The sequence below is a fragment of the Sminthopsis crassicaudata genome, chromosome X, assembly GCF_048593235.1.
Source record: "Sminthopsis crassicaudata isolate SCR6 chromosome X, ASM4859323v1, whole genome shotgun sequence".
Classification (NCBI taxonomy): Eukaryota; Metazoa; Chordata; class Mammalia; order Dasyuromorphia; family Dasyuridae; genus Sminthopsis; species Sminthopsis crassicaudata.
This window is the reverse complement of record NC_133623.1, coordinates 39,804,584-39,831,293: the sequence shown is the minus strand read 5'-3', so window position 1 is coordinate 39,831,293 and position 26,710 is coordinate 39,804,584. Positions and strand designations below refer to the sequence as shown.

General features: G+C 40.5%; 1 protein-coding gene across 1 annotated transcript in view; it reads right to left on the bottom strand.

The window, feature by feature from the left end:
- The window catches only part of ATP11C (ATPase phospholipid transporting 11C (ATP11C blood group)), a 157,427-nt gene that overhangs the window by 11,732 nt on the left and 118,985 nt on the right, over positions 1 to 26,710 (bottom strand). The window contains 7 exon segments of the mRNA XM_074278585.1: positions 1,076 to 1,179; positions 2,551 to 2,616; positions 5,051 to 5,186; positions 9,990 to 10,117; positions 16,097 to 16,156; positions 18,355 to 18,500; positions 21,483 to 21,585. Coding sequence (XP_074134686.1) covers positions 1,076 to 1,179; positions 2,551 to 2,616; positions 5,051 to 5,186; positions 9,990 to 10,117; positions 16,097 to 16,156; positions 18,355 to 18,500; positions 21,483 to 21,585 — 743 coding nt within the window.

Here is a 26,710-nt window from a genome sequence, read left to right as displayed (position 1 = left end):
ATAACCTTTATCAAATTGCTTGACTTCTCAATGAGAGAGGAATGACAGGAGGGGGGAGAGAAGTAGAACTCAAAATTGTAAAGAAATGATGGTTAATTTTTTTTTACATATAATTGGCAAAAATAAAATCTCTAAAAAAAATTCTTTATATTATGGTTGCCTATAGTGAAATAAAATTGAGCTTTTATATTCTCAGCAAATGAGCTCTTTATTCTGGATTCTTTATGACCTTGGCATAGTAAAACAGGAATTCATGATAGGAAAAAAATGAAGGAAGGCACAGAAGCCCATTCAAGAAATGGGTTGCTGAAGGACAGACTTTTTGTTTATAGTTTATACTAATTTATCTATGTATATATCCATATGATATCCTCCAGTATAGAATGTAAGCTACTTGAGGTCAGGTACCATTTTATTTTTTTTGTCTTTAAATTTCCAGTTTGGCATACAGTAGGTACTTAATACTTGTTGAATTGAAAAAGAACTCAAGAATAATGGGCTTAGAATCAGAGGCTTGCATTTAGCTTCTACTACTGACACAACTATATACAAGTTACTTAATATGTCTAAGCCTTAGACCTCTCAGCTGTAAAATGGAAAGAATGATATTCACTTTGCTCACTTCACATGCTTTCTCTGAGGATCAAATGTGGCAAACTAGGCAAAATGCATTCTAAGCATAAATGGCTATGTAAATGTAAGCTATTCATTATGAACCTTACAACACTATTCCTGGACAGGATCAAAGAGTATGGAATGTGAAGTCAGGAAGATCTGAATTCAGTTCTCAGCTCTGATGCTAACTCTCTTTGTGACCCTGGCCAACTCCCTACCCTCTACGCTTCTGGAAAAGGAGAGGATTGAAGTCGATGACCTTTGAAATCCTTCCCAGATTTAGATCTATGGTCCTATGCATGACTCTAGCTAAATCATTTCACCAATCTGAGCCTCAGTTTCCTCATCTGTAAAAAGAGGCCCTACTATAAGGATGGCAAGTAATTTAAGTATACATATATAGAGGTGTGGATTAAAAAAGCACATCTGCAAGATTATTTAGGAATATATGCATACTTACCAAATAATGCCTCCCCAAAAGAATGAGAAAAAGATATAGAAGATTAAGGAACCCCAAATCACAAAGTGGTTGATCCAAGTCCAGAAGCGAGTATCTAGGGCAAGCTGAAAAAAGGGAGGGGAGAGATTCAGTGAAGGAAAAATATAAAGTAATCTTGCTTAGATAAAATCTGCTCCCAATGTAACCAAAGTTCCACGATAGGGTAGGTAGACCCTAGTTTTGAACATACAGACTTCAGCATAAAGCTGTACAACAGACAGTGGTTTAAGATCTCTTGAGACTGGAAAAACTGGAAAACCTGGGTTTTCTTTTCCATCTTCCTATTTGCTAAGGGTCCTGATCATCTGTGTCTTGGTTTCTCCATTTATACAACCTTGTTAGAAGAATACTACCAATGTGGCCAAATACCTGTACCTCTTAGGAACGCTGAGAAGATAAGAAAGAAAGTGTTGGGGCAGCTAGGTGGCGCAGTGGATAGAGCACCAGCCTTGAATTCAGGAGGACCCGAGTTCAAATCTGGTCTCAGACACTTAACACCTCCTAGCTGTGTGACCCTGGGCAAGTCACTTAACCCCAACCTCAGGGGGGGAAAAAAAAAAAGGGAAGGGAGTTTTGCCGGTGAAGTTGGAGACTATAGGTATGGAATATTGCACGTGGTCATCATGTTGGCTGGTTTTGCTCAACTGCTTTTGGTTAGCTTACACAGAAAGACTCAATGGAATGGAGAGAAGAGGGAGTAGCGACAGCAGTAATTGCAAAAGAAAAAGGACATTATTAAATGTATGGGGACTATTTAAGGAGATGCAGCATGAAGTAGTAGAGAAATTATGAAGCTTACAGACAAGACCACCTATTATGGCAGACACATCTGGCTCATTTGGATACTTATTTACATGAAAAGTTTTAGCCAAAGTGAGCTTCCTAGTCTAGGATACAGCACTGATTTAAAAAAAATAAATAAATAAACAATTTTTTTTCCTCTTCTATGCCTGCAATTTCATTGGCATAGAGAACTCCCAGTGTGGAAACTCCTTCCACAATTGTAGATTAGCACCTTATGGCTGTGGAGAGGTGCTAGATCACTGAGAGATTAAGGGACTTCTCCAGAACAACATGGCCAATGTGTCAGTAACAATATTAGGCACCACTGAACTCCAAGACTACCTAGAGATCTATTGCTTCACACTGCTTCTCATTCCAGGTTGTGACATCTGCAAAAATGCCAAGGTACAAAGACATGCTAAAAAGGAAACACACGTACACACACTGAAGGGGAAACATCCTGAGACAGAAAGACCAGGACCACTGATAACACTTAAATGTGAGAAAGAGGTCAGGAAGAAAAAGGTTTTACTGAATAACAAGCAACGTGGAAAGTAAGATCACAAAATCAATTTAGGCAACAAATCAAAAGGACAAAATGTTCTTCCCACATAAATGAAAAATAATAATGATAATAATTTAAAAACTCTAACCTTCAATGTTACAGTGACGACTAAGACTGTATAAACAGTAGTTCCAAAAGTCCAGTTCCCAAAAACCTGAAAAAACAATCAGAGAGTTACATGTACTATTTTGTATTTCATCGACCAAGTGAAATCACTCAGAGCCACTCACTTTGTCTAAAGAGGCAGAGTCACATTTCATGATGTGAGTATGATCTTTGATGGTTCCCAAGGAAGACCCCGTATCTATGTGCTGCTGTGGAATCTCTCCCATACTGCATGAGGCCCAAGCATTAGATCACTGAGATGACAGAGGCAGGAAAAAATCCCACTCTGACAGTAATGTTCAAGGAAAAAAGTCATTTGGATGACTTTGGTCTTTAAAGATTCAGATAGACTCATTCTCTGGAAAACCAAAAAACCACTGGGGGCCTCTATTCCTCAATGATGACAGCGATAAAACAAGAGGGGGCTTCTTATTTTCTAACTCCAACCTACCATGTGTGCTACAAGAGCCTCATTGACTGTTGGCCCAAAAAGAAGGAAAAGCAGCCTGAATCATTCCAAATGTAGCAATGAATGACATGTGGATGCTTACCAGAGGTGCTTCAGGGATCTGAATGTATAGCATTCAAAAAGAAAATGAGGTGTGAAAGTTTATTTTTTTTATTTAAATGGAGCCCCCAAAAATGAGTTAATAAAAGCCCCCCCCCCCAAAAAGATTCAATCAAATCACGCATGGGTGCCAGGATTAATTGCTGGGAGCAGTTCTTGCACTCATCGGTCATTTTAACGAGCATTTACTGGAACTGTGGCATAGGCAGTAAGACAGCATCCATTTGGAATAATTTGGACAGAGGCCAGACTGAAGTTTCCCCTTCACAAGCTGAAAAAAGACTCCGTTGAGCAAATGAACAGGGCAAACAAGCTCCCAGGGATCTTTTTACCCATTGGGGAAGCATTTCTTTTCTCAAGGGCTATTTGCAGACAATTAATGTGCTAATTACAAACAATACTTAGAATGCTTTTATTAAGGCAAGTCTGGTAGTAACCCCTTTGGCCACTTTGTCAGCTGTAGTTTGAGTCTCTGCATGGACCACAAAATAATCAGACTGGACTTTTTTAGAAAATTAATCGGTCATTCAGAACGTTTGCTGATTCAGATGGCCAAATTTCAATTAGTCCAAAGTCGTGAGGTTTGCTGGTGGGTCCTCACTTCACAATGTCACTCTAATCTGCTGATTTTATCCACTTTATAATTAGGTCTTAGAGCTCAGCATTTGTTGGGAAACATTAGCTTTTCATTAGTTCAACAACAGACCGCTAAGAAGCACCTACTGTGTACAAGGAAGGCCTTGGGCTAGATGCTAGGTATATAAATATGAAAAAATAGTTCTGTACCTGGCATCAAGGAACAGGTTTAAAGTATGTACAGGGAGAAGTGGGCCACAAAGGTAGCTGGGCTTAAATGAGAAGGTACCTCGGGGAAATTGTGAGGGGGCAGAACTGGGAATAATGGTACAGATCAAGGAGGTGAAGCCTATACTGGGCCTTCAAGGAGAGAAGGATCTCAAGATACCCAGGAAGGAAGAAACACAGTCTCCAGCACAGGGAATGGCTTGGATGACTGCACAGAAATGGAAATGGAAAAGGAACTGGGAAACAATTGGCAGTTCAGTCTGGCTGGAGTGGAAAAAAAAAAAAAAAAAAGGAAATAGTAGTGTGAAAACAAGGCTCCAAAGGTCAGTTGTAGGCAGATTATTGAATTCAATGGAGTATAAATGTGAACACCTCTAACAAGGCCCCCTGAAGTCGAAAAGATGTAATTAAAGCAAAGGATGTGATGTGCTGGACTCAGTTCTCATAGATAGAGCTGGGGGCCTCTTGTTCTCCTGAGGAAAAGCGTTTCTTGGCAACCCTCGGAGCTCCCCTTCCAGGGTCACGGCTGGACAGTCAGTCGCTATGCTCCAGCAGCCACAGGGGTGGTTTAGAGAAGGCCAATACTAAGAAAGTGGAATAGCCAAGGTCTGGTTGCCTGGAGAGCCAGCCAGAGCCCATCCCAAAGAGAGGCGAAGGCTTCCTTCCCACCCCACTGTGTGAAATCTGCAACTCACAAGCTGCTGAATGGAGTTCAAGGGATGAGTTTCATGTTCATGTCTTTCCTTGTTTCTACCATACAGTCTTGGATGGTAGCAGGCAATTTGTATTGCCTGAATATTTTCATCAAACAGAAATAATAATTGTGTACTTTAACCTCAAAGTAGGTATTTTCTTTTTTTTTAAATCTTAAGGTCATGAGCCAGTGACCATTTCAACAAAAATTGCTACCAAATTAAGGTTGGAGCTAGATGTAAACTTCAAAGTCTACTCAGGGCATAAGTGCACAGAGCAAAGTATACCATGGTTCATTTACATTTGGTCAAAGGCATTCTCACTTCCACGCCATTACAAGTGATTTTAGGCAAGGGGGGGGCAGCAGCTGATACCCCGACTTAATACTTAGTAGTTCCATAAATAGCCCACACTTTACCTTTCCATTTTCTTCTAGGGTTGTAGCCTGGTAAAGGAAGTAAGTGCCAAAGAAAAACACTGTTCCTTCAAAGGCAGAGAGAAACGTCCAGTACAAGAAAGGGCCCCACTTCAGCTTGGCATTATCGGAAATTTTCCTATCAAGAAATGGTAGAGAAAGAAGGCAGGTTAAAGCATTTTCCCCATCTTGCCATTCCAATGAAACAACACCAGAAACGCACACCCCAAAGTGAGGGCAATTACTGGGGTGGGCATATGGTTATACTGGAAGAGGGCTCCCTCTGGTGGTTTAAAAGGTACCAATTCTGTCATTTTTATGATACCTTGACCAAGGGTATCAAGCTAACATTCTAGTTATGACAAAACCAACATTGATAAAATGCTCATTTTTAATCTAAGCTTCTCCTAGAAATTCAGCTCTTTAAGAAAATGTCTTTCTTGTTGGCTTTGAAAATGCAAGGGTTAAAACATTGGGACTTATGCCATATTGGATGGCGGATGATTGAGAGAATACTTCAATCCCTCAAAAATCTGCTCTTAGGATCACGGAGAAAGGACCTTAGAGATCATCAGATCCAGCCACTTCATTTAACAATTGAAGAAACCGAGATCCAAATAGATTACTTAACTTAACCAAGGTCACTTAATTAATACCAGCTTGATTTTTGTTAACAGTTGAATTTGTTAATGGGAATAATTTGAACCGAAGTCCTTCTAAATTCGCGTTAGTTCCATTACTTCACATGCCTCAACGAAAGGCCAAATGCTAAGTGGCGCTTTCCATTCTAGACATAACAGCTCACATAGGATGCTGCCTTTAGTTTTGGTGGTAATTCCTTCCTAACATTTCTCAAAAGGCATCTAGTCACCCAAATGTTTTACTTCCTATCAGTGCTTCCTAAGGTGTTACTTGCACATGCAAAGAAAGATGATCTCTTTTTTTAGAAGCATTCAGGAATGACTACAACATATTTACTGAGTACTCTTGTTAAGCAAGACTGTTTCAGTTAGGAACACCCATGAAGTAATGATGCAAAATGACCATAAAGATCACAGGCAGAAGCCTCTGGGAACAAGAAAGCTAAAAGCTGCTCAGGTACAGGTGGCAACCTCCACTTCTATACCTGACAGTCCAGGAAGGACGGTAGGAGGGTGGGAACAAGGCCAGAACAAGGTCACCTGCCCTTACATCCGAGTAGTCACATCGTTAAGTCCCTGCCCCAAAATTGAAAGGTACCTTTCATTTCCTCAGGTGATCTGCATGCTATCCAAAGCCCTACTCCAGAGGCGACCAGACATTTCTTTTATTTTTCTTTTACTTTAGAACGGGGCCTGGCACAAAGGGAGCATTTAATAAATGATTTCTTGATTGGCTTACTCATTGGCTTCCAACAATCACTTTAATGTCATGGACTGGAGCAGCGGATAAAAGAAGAGTAATGTTTCAAGGAGAGGGAGGGAGGTGGTCACAGATAGAGCTTTGTAATCATATTGAGATGATAGAGAACTAGAGGGGACATTAGAAATGGTCCAGCCTAATCCTATCATCTGACAGAAGAGGAAACTGAGGCATAGCGAGGTTTGCCCACACAGACTCAGTAATTGTCAGAGGGGAGATTAGAATTCAAGTCTTCCCAACCCCAAGTCTAGTACTCTTTCCACTGTGTAATTTATATACATGAAGAGCAAAACCAGGAAAAGGAAGGTGTGATGCAGTGTAAGGGAAAGAGTATTTGGCTGGGTCTGTGTCCTTGCATCTCTGACCTTCATTTTCTTCCTCTGTAAAAGGAGTATGGTTTGGCCTGAACTAGAATAAAATGTACGTGGGAGATGTTTAACAAGAAATAAAGTAAACCCAGATAATGTCAATTTGTGATTTTCTAATTCAATAGATGCCGGCCTGCAGAGATGTATTTCTATTTGAGTTTGACACCCGTGGTGTAGAAGACCACTTTCTAAGGTCCCTCTCAGTCTGATGAGGAGGTATGACATGGCTACCCTAGGCTTAGGAAGATCAGGGTACAATCTGCTCCTTGCTAGCTATGTACCTGTGGGCAAGTGTCATCATCTGCAGTGGAGAAAGCAGCTCTGGAATTGGGACGACCCGAGTTCACGTGTGACTTCAGACACTTACTGGGTGACACTGGACAAGTCACTTAACCTGGACTGTCTTCCTCCCACCAAAATAAAACCAGAAGAGTGATATGAGATATAGACAACCTTTAAAATTCTTAGCAGCTCCATCAACAAGACTGGTTGCCAAGTCAAGTACCCTTCATGCGCATTCTCTTATCAAGTCTCACAAGGGTTATAGGAAGCAGGGGTTCCAAACATTACCACCCTCATTAGAGAAAACACCTTAGGTGGGAATACAACCTAAACCCTCCTGTCTTAATTAACCTCAATTCTTTTTTTTTTCTAAATATTTATTTATTTGTTTGTTTATGTGTTTGTTTGTTTATTTATTTATTTTCCTGAGGCTGGGGTTAAGTGACTTGCCCAGGGTCACACAGCTAGGACTTGTTAAGTGTCTGAGATCACATTTAAACTCGGGTCCTCCTGAATTCAAGGCTGGTCCTCTATCCACTGTGCCACCTAGCTGCCCCAATTAACCTCAATTCTTAAGCCTCAATTCTCTCCTCTGTAAAATGGAATGATTACAGTCCTATTACCTACATCAAAGGACTGCTGTGAAGGAAAGGCTTTATAAGCCTTAGGATGCTCTAGAAATCTGAGTTATTTAAGATTCTAAGGACAACGATGGATGAAAAAGTGGGAAGAGGAAGGAAGTGTATCTGTTTACAGAAAGGGGCCAATTTATATGCCACATAATAAAGGGGCACGGTAAGCAGGGGGATGAATTTCTTCCCCTTGCTAAATCAAAATTTTCCCTAGTCCAGACCTGTCAATCTCCCTCCACCAATGCAGATCTTGACATTTAAGTTTGGAGAGAGGCTTGGAGCACCAAGAAATTAAATTAGGTGACTGGGCCAGGATCACACACACTATATAGGAGAAGTGGGATCCTAGTTCTGTGGCTACCTTTCATTGCTCAATTTTCAGGGGAAAAGAGTAGGGAGGAAGAACCCTGTTTGTTCTTTGGAAGAAACACCATACACCAGTTTCATTCTGCTTTTATAGAAAAAAAAAAAGAAAGAAAGAAAGAAAGAAAGTACATCTCCTGTTTGAGATGGGAGCTATTCAAAGCGGCTAAATCACTGAAAACGAACCTAAAGGCAAGCAGAGGGAGCCCAGGCCCGCTGGAATGCCAAGAGGCATGCGAGGAGATATAGCAATGTGGGGAGAGGAGGGCCTGACGAGGATGGCAAAGAAACAGTAAGAAGGCGAGCTCAGGCTGGGCAGGGGGAGTCATTGGGACACCGCACCGATTCTAGCATCATCTCTGGCACAGTGCAAACTCTGGAGCAAGACCATTCAAAAATTCATGAACTTGATCTGCAGTGCAGTCCATCATAAATGCTACATAAGCTTGCCCTCCTCCCACCCCAGCCATAAACTTGTTCCTCCTCATCATAAGCTTGCTCCTTCCCAGCACCACACCACCCACTGACCACCACTCTGCCCTCATCTTTCAGCAGTTATCAGCATTTGAAAAAGCCACAGATAGTGAGTGGCAAGAATACCAGAAGCCCTGGGGCGCGAATTTTTCCTCTTTCTTGCCCTACATGGGGATCATGGGATCCTAGATTTCAGTCTCCAAGGGAGACTTGGAGGTCATCTGGTCCAACCTTCTCATTTTATAAAGGAGGTAACTGGCACCCACTACTCAGCAATCCTCTAGATTAACATCTTCATCCTTCATTATAATACTGACATAAAAAAAATCCAATTTAATAATAGGCCAGTTGCTGGGGACAGTTCCAAGTTACCCATCCATAAGGAGAAACAGCTATTTCAAGACAAATCCATTTTTTTTCTTTGACTCTCTGAATTAATTATGCTCTTCAATGAAACTGTAGAGTTAGAGCCTGATTAAGAGGGGGAAAATGTCTCTGGAACATTACGTGAGTTAGAGGCTAATGATTCTCACCATCTTTATTCTGCCCAGGTAAAGTTCAGTCATCAAAATGACTAAAAATCTTTTGTTCATATGCATAAGGTCTTTGGGAGGGTCCCCCTTCAGGGGACACACCAATGGCACTCCTTTTGACCTACTGGAACTGTGGGCCCTAAAATTAGACTGGGCCATCTAAGTAATTGTAAACCTCCAAACTTTGCAAGTTTGATGGGAACCAGGAATTCTTATGTGTTTAAGTGGTCCAAGTAGTCATTTTTCCCCTAATTATCTCACTTTGCAATCCATAAACAACCGGAGATGTTGCATGTGCTCCACTCAGTGCCCAGCAACCATCCTGGCCATTGCCATCATCGCTTTCACCATCATCAATGCTTATCTTTATATAACAAAACTCCTTCATACATTATCTCATTTGAATATCACAAGTCATGTGTAAGGCAAGTGCTTCTATTACCCTGAGTTTACAGATGAAGGAACTGAGGCACTGAAAGGTTGCCCTATATCACAAGGCTAACAGGTCTCTGAGGCAGGATCTGAACTCAGATGTTGCTGAATCCAAGTCTAGCCATGAGGTCACCTTGCCTCTTAGACTCGGACTTCTTAGCCAAGTCCTAGGAAGCTGTCTGATAATACATATTGCCAAAGCAACTTAGTAACCCAGCTAGTAAGAACAAGAGCAAGATTTCAACCTCAGGCTGGCACTAGAGCCACTCTGTCCCCACTGCCTTACTTCCACAGACAACAAACTGATGTCAGTGCTTTGGAAATCAGGGCTCTAGAATGGGATCTGACACTCCCAAAAACACATGGGGAATTTGGGTCACCTAGAGCACTGGACAGCTCCTCCTCTCCCCCTTCCTTCCTCTCTCCTCCCCGCCAATGCCACTGATTTTCAACTTACATATACAATCTGGGATCAGCGGTGAGAACATCAATGCTGATGTGCTGTTCCAGCAAACTGTAAGCCAGGATCGGTAACGAAGTGAAGCAGATATTGTACATCGTAAGGTAAGCAGCATCATACAGCGGCTTCGTTGGTAGTGGAGGAAGCGAGATAACAATGCGGAAAAGGATTTTTAGTAACACACAGGTATAGGCAAGAGTCCTATATATTGCAGATCATGACTAAAATATGTCCCTTTCTTCCCAGGGTTAGATTGTTTTCTTTCTTCTCATTTCTTGCTAGTTACGGAAGAGAAATCCAAATAATTTTGTGTCTCTTTGGGTTGTCCCCCTCTCAACTGACTGACTCATGAATGGGAAAAAATGGATTTCGAGGTGAAAAGTATCTAATGGTCATTTAGTTTAACCCCCTACCCTGAAAGATAGAGGTGCAAAGAAATTCAGCAACTAAAGGTATTGGGCTCAGACAGCTAGGGCTCAATGGACCCTCAGCAATTCTCATCTAGTCCAGGCCCCTCATTTTGGAGACAAGGAAACAGATCCAGAAAGGTGAGTGACGGGCATCCCAGGCTCTTAGATTTGTCACTGGAAGGAAGCTCAGCATATATGCCACCCCCCCGCAAGTTACACACAAGGGAAATGAGGTCCAGAGAAGCTAAATGGTTTGTTTAAGGTCATGGGTTTTAAGTGGCTCCAAATCTAGTGTGTGTGTGTATGTGTGTGTGTGTGTGTGTGTGTGTGTGTGTGTGTGTGTGTGTGTGTGTGTGTTTACTCTACCATATGTTGTCTCCCAAGCTATGCTCAGTTTCAGACTGCTGCCTCGCTTGGAATTGTAAAATACAATCCTTCATATTTCTATTAAAGATGCAATAGCTACAATTTGGAAAGTGTTATAACTGTGAAAAAATAAGTCATTTTAGGATAAGGCTGCCATCTTTCCCTGAAGCGAAACATGGGCAGCAGCCAGACTGACTCAGAATGTTGTATGTCTGGTATGGTTTTGTTTTGGATTTGTTTTTTGGTTTGTTTGGTGGTTTTTTGGTTTTGTTTTGTTTTTTTGGTCCATCACAAGCAGAAATGGTGGTTTTCGCCAGGATGGAAAAAACTTCCCATTGACATTTTTGATTGTTAACATAGTCTTCTACCATTGAGAACTGACTCAATGGTTTAGTCAACCAGTGACTGCCTCTGTAATCACAAAAACCAACTGAAGGATTTGTGCAGAATTACGAAAATTTTCTGAGCAATTTATTAGCCACCTTCTCATAGTGAAAGCTTTAGCCGGAAGGAAAGGCCTCTCTGCGCTCTGCTAGGTGCTACACAAAGTGAGAAATTGCCATTCTTGGTTCATTGGAATGTGGAACGCCCTTAGAGGAAACTTTTAACAAAGAAATAAACAGACCCAAAAGGATCAGGGATTAAAAAAAAATCAGAAGGCAAAGCTCCTGGTGTCAGGAAGTCAATTTTATCCTCATACAGGAAACTCTCAGTGCTTTTGAGGTTGGGACCTTGAGAAACTTGACTTTCAAAAGAAATTGCATCTTTGTTTAATGCTACAGGGTACTTCAGGTAAAAAAAAAAAAAAAAAAAAAAAAAAAAAAGGGACTCTGACCTCTGAATTTTAACAAAAAAGGATGGATGGGTCACTTCTCTTTCTTCCCCCCCACCTCTCTTTCCCTCTCCCTTTCCCTATCTATCTCCCCCTTGCCTTCCCTACCTCTTCTCTCTTATTCTTCTCTGTGCTCTCTTCCTCCCCCCCCCTTTCTCCATTTCCATTCTCCCTTCCATGCCCCCTCTTCTCCCTTCTGCCCTTTCTCTCCCTGTCCCCTTCCATCTTTCTCCCCTTCTCCTTCCCTAGCTCTTTCTTTCTCTCTCTCTCTCTCCTTCTCCTTCCTCTCCCCCACCTCTTTCTTTCCCTGTCTCCACTCTCCCTTCCATGCCTCTCTCTGGCTCTCCTTCTTCCTCCCCCTCAATGCTGATCTGTTGTAATAGGTTCTGGCTTTGCCATCAGAGAGGACTTGGAATCAAACCTCAGCCCTGTTTCGCTATAAATCTCTGTGACTTTGGCCAAATCACACAGTTCTGTGATGAGTTTCCCTCATCTGTAAAAAGGGGGAACTGAGTAAGAATAACTCATTGAAAGGCTTCAAGCAGAAGCTGGAACACTACCCAGCAGGTAGTTGTAGAGAATATTCTTTTGGAGACATCAGTTGGACTAGACAGTTGCTGAGACCCCACCCAGCTATAAAAATTGTCTAAAAATGGAACTTCCTAACTATATAATCTATAACCCTAGGTAGGGCAAAGGAGAGGAGAGATGGAGGTTGTTATGTTTATGTGGTTTTTCTGTATGTCCCATAGCCATATTTCTTAATCTTGGAGGTCTTTCTGGACTACTAGGTCCTACGATGAGCCCAAGTAAGGTAGGTCATCAGCTGGGAGACAAATGTGGAAGGGAGGTCCATACAAAAAAGGCACAGGTGGCAAAAAATGAGCGTAGGCTGTAGAGGGATAGAAACACATATACAAAGGGAGCTTCTGACCATGGTGGATGAATGAAGTGACCTCTAATGGAGGCTAAAACCTCACATCACAATCAAGCACAAGATGTCCACGGAAGGGATGAGACAGAATGATAAAGCCAAAGAAGCCAGTCATAGGACTGTTTTGGATTAACCATTCAACTCAATTCAATTCAACATCGACCTTTTCATTCTACAAATGTTTATTAAGGGCCTAGCGTGCCGGGGACACAAGGGAAAGATAAAACAGAACAGCTCCTACCCTCAAGGTGTTTGCATTCTACTAGGGGAACTATATATATATACTATTAAATACTGATCAGTAAATACCAAATATACACAAAAGGGGTACGGTGGTGGTAGACGGAGAATCTTTGATAAGGGATGGAGATGCTCATAGGCCAAGGATATGAGGAGCCATCGCTCCTGAACCAAGCTTTGAAAGGAACTAGGGATTCCCAGTGAGGACACAGACTGGAAGTCTAAATGGGAAAGCATCAGGAGGCAGAGATTCTGAGGATACAGGAGAGAAGGGCAACAGTTAACTATCACCAAGACAAGAAACAGCTTTTACTGGTTCCCACCCTAAATAGTGACTTTTGGCAAAACTAAAGGGCTAAGGTAAAGAACAGACTTTTGGGACCAGTCTAAACTGGAAGACAGAAAGGGAGGAGGGCCAGGCTCACTGCAGGATCCCAAGCCTCAGCTCCCAGGCAGATGGCAGTGTTGCTCACAGTGTCAGAAACCATGGGAAAGTAGCCAGCATCTGGAGGAGGGGGGAAGGAGGCAAGGAGTATTAGGTTTTTTGTTTTTTTTTTTCTTCTCCTGTGTTTTGCTTGAAGAGGTGACAAGATACTCAAGTGGCAATATCAGGGAGAACTGCCAGGCAGCACACATGATGATATGCAGGCCTATAATATTCTCAATGGGAATTAAGAATCTAAGCCTAAGGAGAAAATCGAGGCCCTTCATCCTATGCAGCCTTCTGGGCAATCGTTTTTAATGTGGTAAATACGCCAAAGCATGTCGGAGTGTTGGGCTCTGAGGGGATGTTGCACACCTAGGAATTCTCCAGGGGGGATCATTCTGAGACATGGAAGGAGATGGTTTCTATGGAAACTGTTAATTTTCCCTAAACACTAAATTGAAAACTAGGGCTCTAATTGACTGTTTAGTGGGGGAAGTTAGCCCCGAATCTCCCTCAACTACAAGAAGCAATAATTATGTTTTCCCCACTAATAGAAGAGAGCATTCTAAGAACTGAACATGAATTAGGCAAACCAGACCCTCTGAGAAGATAGCAAATTAGATTGATCAGAAGTACTGGGTATTAAAGGCAGAAATTAAAAGAAAGATTTTTAGAATTTAAAATTTGTTAGCCATTAAAGTGGTAATTCCTTGAGGGCAGGAACTGTCCCATTTGGGGCTTTGTAAAGCACCTGACACATTAGGATAGAGATGGCCCTGTACCTTCATTGATATAGATTAGATGGGTGATTACACTGATACATAAATGAGGAAATATCTGAAAGAGAAAACTCTCTACCCATGCAGGTCTAGTCTTTGAGAGTTGCCTAGATACTGAGAGATTAAGTTCCCTGCCATCCCTCAGGATGACACAGCTAGTAGTGGGAATCCAGATCTTCCTGATACCCAACACAGACTTTGCCACCTTCTATGCCTCTCACACAGCATACAGTGGAAGCTTAATAAATGCTTATGAAACTGAACTGAATCTAGATAAGAAAAAAAAAAGCCCTGTAAAAGCTTCCAATTTGGCAGAAATCAGAAATCAGTGCTCTTCAAAAGGATATTTTCTTCCTGCACAATTTTTCCTATGCTCTGTACATAACCTAAGAACTCTTAGGCTGGACAATGGGCTACGGACAAAAGTAAAGCACAGAACATCTGACCTCGGGGAGCTTCCATTTATTCAAGGGAAACCAGAGAAAAGTCAATGTGAAGGACATGCAAAGTAAATATAAAGTAGTTTGGGGGAGGAGGGAACTCTTTTAACAACTGGAGACCTACTTCAACTCATTTCAAGACCTAAGATGAGATCTCCTATCTTTGCTCTGGGTATGCAGATGGGGAAGGAAGGGGGAGGTGGAGAAACAAAACCAATTTTTCCCCCAGTTCCAAATCAACCCACTTCCCTGTGGCCTTTTGCTGCATCATAGCTAAACTGGGTTACCTGAAATGATCCCTAAGGTTTTCATCCAGAGCCTCTTCCCTATTTGTCAAGATATCCTAAAAGGAGGAAAGCTAAAACGCTCAAGGTCTTGGTTCGTGGCCACCAGAACAGACACTGCTCTCTGCAGCTAGCTGGTGGGGGATGGCAGGGGCACCATATACCATAAGTCATGACACTGCCAACAGCTATTTAGGTGTGTGACTCAGCTGACACCACAGGGCTGATGATATGGCAACTGGAAAAGCACCAGCTGCAATGGTAAGGAGGCAAATTTGCAAGGAAATCTTTTGCATTGGTCTTGCCTTCCTCATCTGTACAAAGGAGAGGGTGGAGCTGATCCTGAGGCCTAGCTCCCAATCCTATGAACCTGTAAATGTCCCTAAACAATAACAAAAACAACCTGCCAAGGAACTAGAAAAACCTAAGTTCCTACCTTAAGGAAGCAAAAACAAATAACATTCACCTTGGAAAAGTAGAAGCTTTTTCAGATGTTTATGGCAGCAATGCAGGGTATCTTGCCAAAATCAGTAAAGAAGGCACAGAAGCCTTGCCTTAGTAGGACTACCCAAGACAACCACCAACACTTTTCCATGGCTTAATCAACATGCAAATTTGCCTCTCCTTTCCCTGCTGCAGCTATAGCCAAAATATAGCTACCATAGGGGCGTGTTATTTTGAGTTATCATAAAAAGAACAAAAAAATAATAATTGGGGGGTGGAAAATTCAAATTACCTTCAGACAAGTATTTATCTGGGAACCACAGTTAAAATGGAAGCTCTTTGAGGGCAGAGCTTTTTTTCCTGCTCTTTGTATCCCCAGAACAGTGCCAGCCACATTATGGGTTTATAACAGATGCTTGCTGAATTGAATTGGACTGAATGGTAAACAAGACTGAGGATGAACGTAGTTCAAATCTGTTCAGTGGAAATTTATCCCCAGTGACAAATTTCCCAAGGCAGTCCAAACAAGAGGCAGTGGCTAGGCGGGACTGGATTTAATGCAGCATTAAATTGTAAAGTATTAGGATTATCAGAGCATGTTTTTAATTTGGGTTTTCAATATTGCAAATTATGGAAGAATGAGAAGGAAAGCAATCAAAATACTGTCTTACCTCCTACCGGGTATATCAAACAACTGTCAAAAATGAGGCTTGACGGTAAAGGAAGTTACTAGAGCAAAGATAGCAACATTTGCTGATACCAGAAATCATGCAGAAAATGACAACTTTTAAAACTTTACGGCTAATAAACAATGACATTGATAAGAGTTCAGCTCACGAGTGTGTGGAGAGAGCAAGCCTCTCTTGACATTTTCCCTACAAGTAACATATGATCAACTAATGGAAAATCTGGCAAGACCAAGCCACACAAGATAATACTGAAATATACCTGTTGGGAGAAGCCACAGAAGAACTGGTACAAAAATTGTGGTAGGATGAAGCAAAGGTTCTGAAAAACAAAATGAAAAATTGAGTGAGGAGAGAAGCATTTGCCCCTTTTCTGTTTGATCTCTGGGCCCGTGAGGCATCTCTAGTCTGAGTATTCAATATTTTAGCAGTATCACACTGAAACAACTTGATAGCAAGAGACAAATCCACAATCAAACCAGCTTCTGGATCTCAGTGGAGCTTCTCAAAAGGCCAGAGGTCAAGGCCTTCTTTTCAAGGAGTCAGGTTGACACAAATGTATGACAGTAATATATATCCCGCTATTTATTTTGAAGCAATGCCTATGGCTCAGGGGTTAAGTGACTTGTCCATGGTAACACAGCTACAGAGCATCAAGAGGCAGATTTCAAATACACTTATCCCTTTCCCAACATGGCAGATCCTCATCACCAAATCTGGAAAATCCATTTACTTTTGTTTGGCCTTCCCTTCATATCAGAGAAGAAGACAGAATTATTATGGTATTAAAAGATGAAATATATTGATATTGTACAATTTTATATATATAGATATAGATAGATATGATGAATTTTGAAGTTTCTAAACTTTTTCTGTGTCATCTGCTAGACTTTGCATATTGTCTGTGGCTGTCACAAAACCCCCCAAAATTCCAATTTAATTTCTTTTGCCAACCCATGCTATAGCAAAACCATGATGGGGAAAGTCATGATATGCAAGTCATAACTTTATGAATCTCCCTCACAAGTTCAGTCTCTATATTTTGATAGTGAGGGGGAAAAGAGACAGACAGACAGACAAAAAAAGACAAAGACAGAGAAACATACAGAAAAAAAGAGAGTGACACACAGACAGGCAAAAGAGAGAGAGAGTCTGAAACAGGTAGAACAATTATAGATATACATGAGATATATGTAAATAAGGTGAGATAGAATAGATATTGAAATTGAGTGGGACTGAGATCAGTAGGAAGATGATTGATAGATTAGAGGAATTAGGTAGGTGGGCAGTAGATAATGTTAATTTGTGGTTTTCTAAGTCAATATGGGCCCTTCCATTTTGACTACTGCCCTGAATCAGTGAAATTCAGAATAATAAATTAAAATAATAAATTTGTTCTGAACAGAGATATTTTATTCTCTTTCAACTCTTCCTGAAGAGAAAGAACTTTAGCTCTTAATTCTGCCTCTACCACAGAGTACGACCATACAACTGCTTGAATCGCAAGCCAAAGTTCCAACTACTCAATTCAATCCTGTTTTGAAGGACAAAAATATAACAAGCATACTCCTCTGACCCATCTCCTTGTTCAGCAGAGAGGTCACTCAGGTACCATGTGCTAAATATGGCCTTCAGGACCATGGTCAGAGTCAGAAAAAAGGGCCCTTTAATATGGTCCAATACAGCCGTTTTTGTGTTATTAGGAATAATCAAATTTTTTTTTAAAAAAAGGGAAGAAAAAGAAAAGAAAAACCGAGATATACAATGCAACAATGTTTTCCCCTCAAACTCTTTCTCGAGGGACACAATCCTTTTTCAGTCCTCTACTAATGCTATCAATTCTCTTGTTTTGTTTGCTGCTAGAGGAAGACAAAAGACCAGGCAGCAGGATTTATGTTGGCCAGAGCACCAGCTCCTGTCTATCCAGGGAAGAAAAATGACCACATTCATGAATTAGGGCCCTGTTTACACTGATATTCTCAAGGTTAATCATTTGTCTGTTATGATTAAAGCCATCAGAGTGTCAGAACGGTACACCTTGAATTTTGCAGCAGAGCAATGAGATCAGTTAAAATTTGGGGGCACTGATATCTGTGATTAACACACGAAGGTCTTATTTAAATGAGCAGATAGATCGATCAATCACTCGGCAAACATTTATTAAGTCTCTTCTTGAGCTACTCAAGTATATGAATTTGCTGAATTCTTTCCCACTCCCTAATATCAGCTGTGATGGAGATAAAGTCTAAACAGGATAAAAGAGAATAGCTCGGATCGCTTGCTAGTAACATTATAAACAAACCAAATGTCCAATCTCTGGCTTCTGCTCTGTTAGTGAAGCCCACTAAACATTATTTGTTATTGCAAAGCTGAGTAATGAGTCCAGTAAAAAGTACAAACAGCCTATACTTAACAGATGTAGGTGGCAGAAAATATATTTTAAGTCAAACCTCTGCCCAGCCCGAAAGATAAAAGTGCTCTAAACATGTCTAGATAAATGACAAATACTTGCCCACATACCTTATAGAAGAAATACTGTACCAAGTGGGCAATTCTCACGTAGTATAAATGCCCATGGGCCAGTAGCAGTTTTCTTAAGTGCTTAAACTTGGGAACCGCATAATCACTGTTTCTCGCAGCTTGGCGACCTTCTTTGCCTTTGATGCCTTTAAAAAAAAAAAAAAACCCAAAACCACAACAGGTTATCGCCATGCAATAAATATTCTGCAGAACATCAAGATATTGATTTGGGCATTTATTATTTCAAAATCAATGGCTACATTTTATGCTCTTGTTTCCGAGTTTAGCTTCTTCGCATCCTTTCTTTGTCTGATCTCACAATTGAATAGCGGCAGTGGAAACTAACCAGGAAAGCCTCAAGCTTAGGTTATTTGTTTTTAACTACATGTGTCCAGCATGATGTAAAACCAAGGAAAATAATTTATTTGACAAGTCAAGTCACCTGAGAAAGAATAAATTCTAACTATCACAGCTCATGCTGATGGCATATGTTCCAGTTTCTATTCCACATCCTGTTGAGGTCCTGTTGGTTCAAAGGTTATTAGCTCCATTTCTCAGATTAGAAAACAGAGGCTGGAAGAAGGTGATAATCTAGGCTAGAAGGGAGAAGAAACCCAAACTCACCTAAGGAGTTGGGAGGGAATATACCTGTGAGCTCTTGGAATTACGGATTTGCCAACTGTGGCACCCAGGACTTAAACCCTATCATGATCCAGGACACTTGCAACGAGATCAACAGTCCACAAAGTGTGGTCCAAGAACCCCTGAGGATCCCTGTGACACTTTCAGGAGATCCAGAAAGGAAAAACTACTTTCATGATTGCTCTTCATTCAGTCATGCCCGAATAACTCTGTGGACCATACTGTCCATGGCATTTTCTTGGCAAAGACACTAGAGTGATTTGCCATTTCAGTCCAGATTTTCATGATACCAAGACTTTGACTATTAAAATATTCCTCTTTTTTTAAAACTAATTCCCTTCATCACATCCTTCAAATTCTCTTCAGATACTTCAACCAAAGCATATGGTAACAGATTGATTGCAAAAGCAGATATGAGAATCCAGGTGTGTTCTATTAAGCCAGATGTTAGAGATTTTCTGAAATATTAAAACAATGCCACACTTCACATAATTCTTTAAAAAACAATTTTTTTCATCAAAATGTTATTTATGTTAACATGTAATGGATTTATTATTGTTCTTTTAAATGAATTAATAAATACTTTTAAATTTGATTTTAAGCAATAGTTAATAAGCACCTACTAGGTGGTAAGACACTGTGCTAATCTCATTTGAGCCTCGAGAGGTGGGTGTTGTTATTATGGCCATTTTACAGATCAGGAAGCTGAGACAAATATGTTAAGTGACTTGTTCAGGGTCACTGAGCTAGTAAATGTCTGAAATCAGATCTGAACTGAAGTTTTCCAGACTCCAGGTCCAATGTCCCATCCATCTATCAGTTTTTATTTCTATTAATGGCAAATATCAATAGATATAACCTACATAAAAAAGCACTTTGCAGAAAGAAGGGGCAGAGGAGTCTTCAAGAACTTTTAGGATTGTAAAGTTTGAGAAGCAACTAATATAAGATGTACAATTCTTCATTTGTCTTTTAGAATCCTTACTTTCCTTATAAGGTGCCACTTCCTGTAGGAAGCTAACCCAAAATCCTTTAGTTTACATTGCTGCCAATCTCCTCAAAAAATTTTGCCTTGATTTAGCTGTGCACATACTTTATCGCTCCCTAGAATGTAAGCTCTTTAAGGGCAGGCAATGGTTTCCATTTTTGTCTTTCTATCTCTACCACAGTCTAAAGTGTTGATAAATGCTTCTGAACGGAGGGAGGGCCAAAAGAAGAGAAGAGTTAAACCAGAAATTGACTAGTTATGGAAAGAAAAATTAAAACCTCATTATCAAAACAAAACCATTATTAATTAAATTCTTCTTGTCTCAATTACTCTATTAGACCTTGTCAGAATGAGCTATCTAGAGCTTCGAGCTCTAGGGAGTCTTCAGTGTAAGGGCAAATGCAAGGATATACAATGACTTTACTCATTCATCACAGGATGTGGTGATTATGAGGTAGGAGAAAGAGTGCTAGGCAAAACACATCCTCTGTCCTCCAGGGCAAAGAGGTGATAGGTGAGCAATGATATATAGATTGGCTGGTATGGCCAATGAGTTGCTTTGATTTGCTTAAATTTTTGGTATTAGGGGAAATTTTGTTTTGGGTAAGGAGGGGAAGTTTTTAGGAAGGGTGCTATAAAAAAAGGCATCAATAAAATGCATTTCAAAGAAAGTAAACCAATCTTGGCATGAGAAGGCCTAGAATAGAATCCTTGCTTTACTATTTGGGCAAGTTCCAACCAAGAGACTCAGTTTCCTTTTCTCTAAATGGGAACAACAATGCTCATATTACCCATCTCACAGGAGTGGAAGGATCAACTGAAGAACCATTTGGAAAATATTTGGTAAAGCATTATATAATCTCTTTTATATTGTTATATCATGATTATTGTTATTGCTAGTAATACAAACATATTTATTATTATATATAATGTCATTTTTATTATATGAACCACAAGGAAAAGAATAACAAAGGACTTATATGTAATAACCACTAATTTTTGGTCTGTTTTTGGATAGGGAAAATTATACCCCCCCAAAAAAAATCTGAGGAATCCCCACTAAATATGACAACAAAGTGGGAGGGGGCAACTGGGTTAATGTCATTTCTTCCTAGTATGAAAGCCAACAAAGACAGAAGGAATATCTCTTACACTGAAATATTTCAGTTGATTTTAAGGGCCCCAGTCAGCGTCAACTCCAGGCCAAGCTGGGAAATGGGGGCAGTTTTTCTTCATCTCTTCTACTGACAGCTTCTGGGCAGACAGCCTGCAGGCAGTTAGACCAGGCCCTTCCTATACACCATCACCCCACCCCACCCCACATGCAATCTCCTGGAGAAAAATCAATTAAGACTTGTTCGAACACCCCTTCAAGGTTGCAGACCACCAATTCAATTAGTGATGACTTAAGACCTCTACCCCGGAAATTCCACTGAGTGGGTGATATTAAAAGTAATTGTGAGCACGCTTACCAGAGAGAACATAGAGTATAGCTTACCTATTCCCACATGGGATTCTAAGATCATGCTAACATCATTAGCACCGTCGCCAATGGAGAGAGTGATGGGGCTTCCTTTGATGTTCTTCACCATTTTGACAATCTAAAGTATTACATATAAGAGAGAGAAAAAGGTCAAAGTTGATGTGAGTAAGAACTACAAGTGGAGACTCAGACCTGCTTTTTAAGAGCCTCCTCACAAAGGGGTAGTTTGTGTCCGCACCTGGCCATTTCTAATTTTCAGGTGCAGATTTTCAAGTTGGCTAGAAGGGACCCTCTAAAATCCATCCTTGACTCTTTTTATGTAACAATTATCCAGATTCCCAAATCCTATATGTGACATACATATCAACACTTTTTCTTGTTGTACATATGGTTCTTTTCTTGGTTTCCTGGATGGTCTGTGAACTGTATCACCGGAAGAATATTAATTTCCATTAGACTGGAACTCCATGGAAGAAGCCACTAAGTTCATGGGTTACAAAGACAAAAGTCACAGGGTGGTTCCTCTTTGGGAGGATATAGAAAAGAAGTGCCCCTGGGGCAGCTACTTGGTGCAGTGGATAGAGCACCAGCCCTGAAGTCAGGAGGACCTGAGTTCAAATCTGGCCTCAGACGCTTAACATTTCCTAGCTGTGTGACCCTGGGCAAGTCACTTAACCCCAACTGCCTCAGCAAAAAAAAAAAAAAAAAAGAAAGAAAGAAAGAAAGAAAGAAAAACAGTGCCCAGGATAAGAAGGCAAGGATGGGCCATGACCTACACCAGAGAAGGGAGAGAGAGAGAAGGAGAGAACATACTGAAGAATCCAAATATGAAAGTGTGACTTGGGATTAATAAGAGGCAACCTCTGGCTGAGGCTGTATCCAAGATCATTTGGAACAGTTCAACTGAGAGCTAATCATAGTCAAAACTGAAATAAGGAAGCTCTTCCCACACCCCCCACCTGTGGGTACTCTCATCTCCCTCAGGGGCAATGCTTACCGCATCAATTCCTACTGACCAGATCCCTATACAGGATCAAAGAGAAAATCCTTTGTTTGGTGTTCTCGGTCCTCCCTCTACCTTTCCATTACATCTTCAAATCCCCCAAGTATGATGTAATCTATTAACACTGGTCTCCTTGCCATTCCTCAAAGAGACACTCCAATTTGGGGCCTTTTCACAGGCTGTTCCCCATCCCTAGAATGCTTTCTCCCCACATCTCAGCTTCCTCTTTCCTTCAAGTCCCAGCAAAAATCCCACCTTCAACAGAAACACTTTCTCAATTCCCTTCATTCTATTATCTTCCCTCTAGGATTGTCTCCAGTTCTCTCTCTCGCTCTCTCTCAACTACCTATGGGTAGTTATTTGATTAGTCATCTCCCTCAATAGAGTGTGAGCTCCTTAGAAGTAGGGACTCCATATCTTTTTCTTTGTATCCCAAGTGGCTAGCCCAGTGGCTAGCACTTAGTGGATACTTAATAAATGTTTTATCGACTGACTGGGTCAGGAACACATTCTCTGTTTCTTCCTCCCACTTGGCTTGTAAATCAATTTTTTGTTAAGTTAACAGACATGAAGGTGCTACTTGATACATCTTATAGATATCACCCTGGCAAAGATAATTTCCCTTTAGAAAACGAATTCTTCAAGGCTATAGTAGGAAACATGAAGGTCGGTTTGATGGGGAAAGGACTGAGGAGAACAGCCCCTCCCATGGATTCTTCCCCATGCTCCCCATCAGTTTTAGGAAATGGTTTGCAGGATGTTTTTGATGGGGCCTAGCACAATACCTTATACTGAGAAAGTGCTCAGCAAATCTGCACTGGGTTTTTGAGTCTACCTTGGGCAATAACCGTGGCATTCTATGCAAGCAAAGACCACGTCCCAGTTCCCCAGACCCCTCTTCCATTGCTTGTCAGAGCCAAAGCATGACATGTCAGGGCACCCCTAAGAAGATGGCAAATGCTAATTTTGATAATAAAGGTATGAATTCTGGATTCCCTGCTCAAAACTCCCAAATCTGATTATTTCTGATGGGTTGATATAAGTCATCAGGTAAAGGGCATTTTAAAAGTTGGTGTGATTTCTCTGTCTGATTAATAGAAATGAAATCAGTTCTCCCCAGATCTAGAGGGATGAGGAATCATTTGTACAGGGCTGAGACTGGTTGCAACCTTAATTTTGACCCAAATTTAGTGGCTTCACTGATACTAAGTGGCACACTCAACCCCATTCAATCACAATTAAGACATGAACTCTGTGAACAAAACCTGACAAGTGTGCTTCCCATCCAGCCCCCCTACCTCTCCACTCCCTGACACTCACTGGTTTTTAAATGGCTCTGGGCTTCAGACAGCCAGTGATTTCATCACTTCTATTAATTGAAAGTTCAGACTTTGGAGGAGAAAAGAGGATATGAGAAGTGAACAGCTGACTACATAAATAACACGATAGAACAGAATCTGGTTTTCTAGACCACGGGATAAGGTAGGGTAGGCTCCTACTGCATATCTCAGGAGAATGCAGAATATGTTTACTAATCTGATCAAGACAGTTTGAAAATGAAATAGAAGAGAGAGAAAAGTGCTCAGATAAAACTGTAAAACCAGACAGCATAAAGGGCCAAGTATATAGGAAAAAAGAAAAATAACACCGAAAGAGGTAGCAAATAATTCACAGAGGAAGATAACTGGGAAGAAGGTTAGGAACAAGCCTTGTAGCCTGAGATATCGATAGATGGATGCCACTTATTTGATTAGATCTATCAAAATATAAACAGAAGCAAAATAACATTACGTGGCCGCTAGTATGAATCATCACTTACAAACTCATCTGTGTTTCGGTCAAAGGATACTACAGAGGGATTTTATAAAAGTATGGTGAAAATTGATTATACTACAACATTATATGGGGTATATCTGTAGAGTCCAGCCAAGAGCATGAGTCAAAAACAAAAAAGTAAATACAATTTCAGAGGTTACACTGAAACTTGATAGAACAGAAATTTCAATTGAAATGACAGTGAAAGGCCATGCCTTTTTGAAAACAAACAATTATGAGAGATGGAATACCAGAAAAGCAAAGTCTACCAATAAGGCAAATTTCTAAATGTAAATTTTCAAGCCAGGATGCTCGAGCAAGTATAGAGAGCTCTGGAGGGAGGACAAAGGGAGAGAAAAGCAGAGGCAATGAATGGCGCCATGAGACCATTCTACAGACCAAATAGCCAGATGGAAAACACAAATGATGATTTCCTAATAAAGATCACAAGACCCAGAAAAAAAAGGCAAGACACAGAAGTTTTGGAGGATTTCAATTATCCTAACATCTCAAAATCTCATGTGGCTAGAAGCTACACATTTATTCTGGCTTTGCCAGGCCATTTGTTTCATCTCTTAGAATGCAGAAGAAGCAATGTAGTCATTTGCTCTCCTGGATTTACTCCTAAAAAACAAGTGGGAAAGTAGTGAGACCAGTTTAGAGCTCCTACTCCCAATCATAAAAGCAAAAAATAGGATCTAACCAGATGAGTACGAAGGATTTGAGGAAAGTAGATGTTAGTAAATATAATTTTAAATGATCCCAATGAGGAATATAAGGGAAAAGCACCTAAGGAAACTCATGCGGCCATACAGGGGACTGTGCAATGAAAGAAAGGCAACGTCACCAAAGATGAGTCACCAAAGGAGCAACATTCCCTTGCAAAAATAACATCCCAAAAGAACCCACATACAAAATTGTTTGTGGGGGCCCTTTTTGTAGTGGCAAGAAACTGGAAACTGAGTGGATGCCCATCAGTTGGGGAATGGCTGGGTAAATTGTGGTATATGAATGCTATGGAATATTATTGTTCTGTAAGAAATGACCAGCAGGAGGAATACAGAGAGGCTTACATGAACTGATGCTGAGTGAAATGAACAAAACCAGGAGATCATTAGACAAACCAACCACAGGATTCTACAATGATCAATTCTGATGTGGACTTGGCTCTTTTCAACAATGAGGTGGTTCAGGGCAATTCCAATCAATATATTTTTGATGGAAAAAGCCTTCCACATCCAGAAACAGGACTATAGGGACTGAATGTGGATCACAACATAGCATTTTCACCTTTTTTGTTATTATTAGCTTGCTTTTTTTTCTCATTTTTTTCTTTTTTCATCTGATTTTTCTTGTACAGCATGATAAATGTCAAAATATGTTTAGAAGAATTACACATGTTTAACCTATATTGGATTACTTGCTGTAAAGAGGAGGGTAGAGAAGAAGGGAGGGAGAAAATTTTGGAACACAAGGTTTTGCAAGGGTGAATACTAAAAACTAGCTTTGAATATATTTTGAAAATAAAAAACTATTATTAAAAATAAATAAATAAATCAGAGCAAGCTGACACAAAAAAATGTTAATCAAAGCTTTCTGAAATGGACTTTTAAGGTAAATTTGAGACAAAAAAGGGGAAGAAAGCTTACATTTTCCAAGAAAAATGATCACTGAACTGGAAAAAGTAGAAAAAAATAGTTAATAGGCAGTGTGCTCTCGAGGAAAGATATGGCTGGGGCCACTGGCCAAAACCAAACTATAATGTATGGGGAAATGTTTAACAAAATAAATATATAACACAATAGATAATGCTAATTTGTGGTTTTCTAAGTCAATATGTGCCCACAGGCATCCATTTCTATTTGAGTTTGACAGAGATCAAGTTTGCAGAGCATAGGACTTTGCAGAGCATAGGATACTGGATTTAACTGTCAAATTATAAACACTTGTTAACTGATTGGGCCTTGAGTGGGGAAGATTTGGGTTCAAATGCTGCCTGAATGACTTTTAAGCTATGCCACTAGACAAGTTCTTTAAACTCTCTGCACTTCCGTCTCTTCCTCTGCAAGATGAGGGGGTTGAATTCAGCACATTCTAAAGTCTTTTCCTGCTAACTTGGGATCTATGATCTTTGGAGGTTAAGTGAAGAGTTTTGGCTTCAAGTACAAAAACCATACAAGCCTACACAGAACAGACTGGCCTAAGTGATTTGTTGAGCCACTGTCAGTCATCATCTTTTAAAGATCTAGGCAAGCAGAACTGGTAAAGGGAAATTATCGGTCCAATTTTTTTAAAAGGAAGAAGAAGACTGCCAGGCTTAGCAACGAAAAGTTCATTAGTGACCAGAGTAATAACCAGCTGCAGTTGGTAAGAAATGAACAGAAGGGTTGCTATGCAGTGCCGAGAACCCAAGTGATATTATACA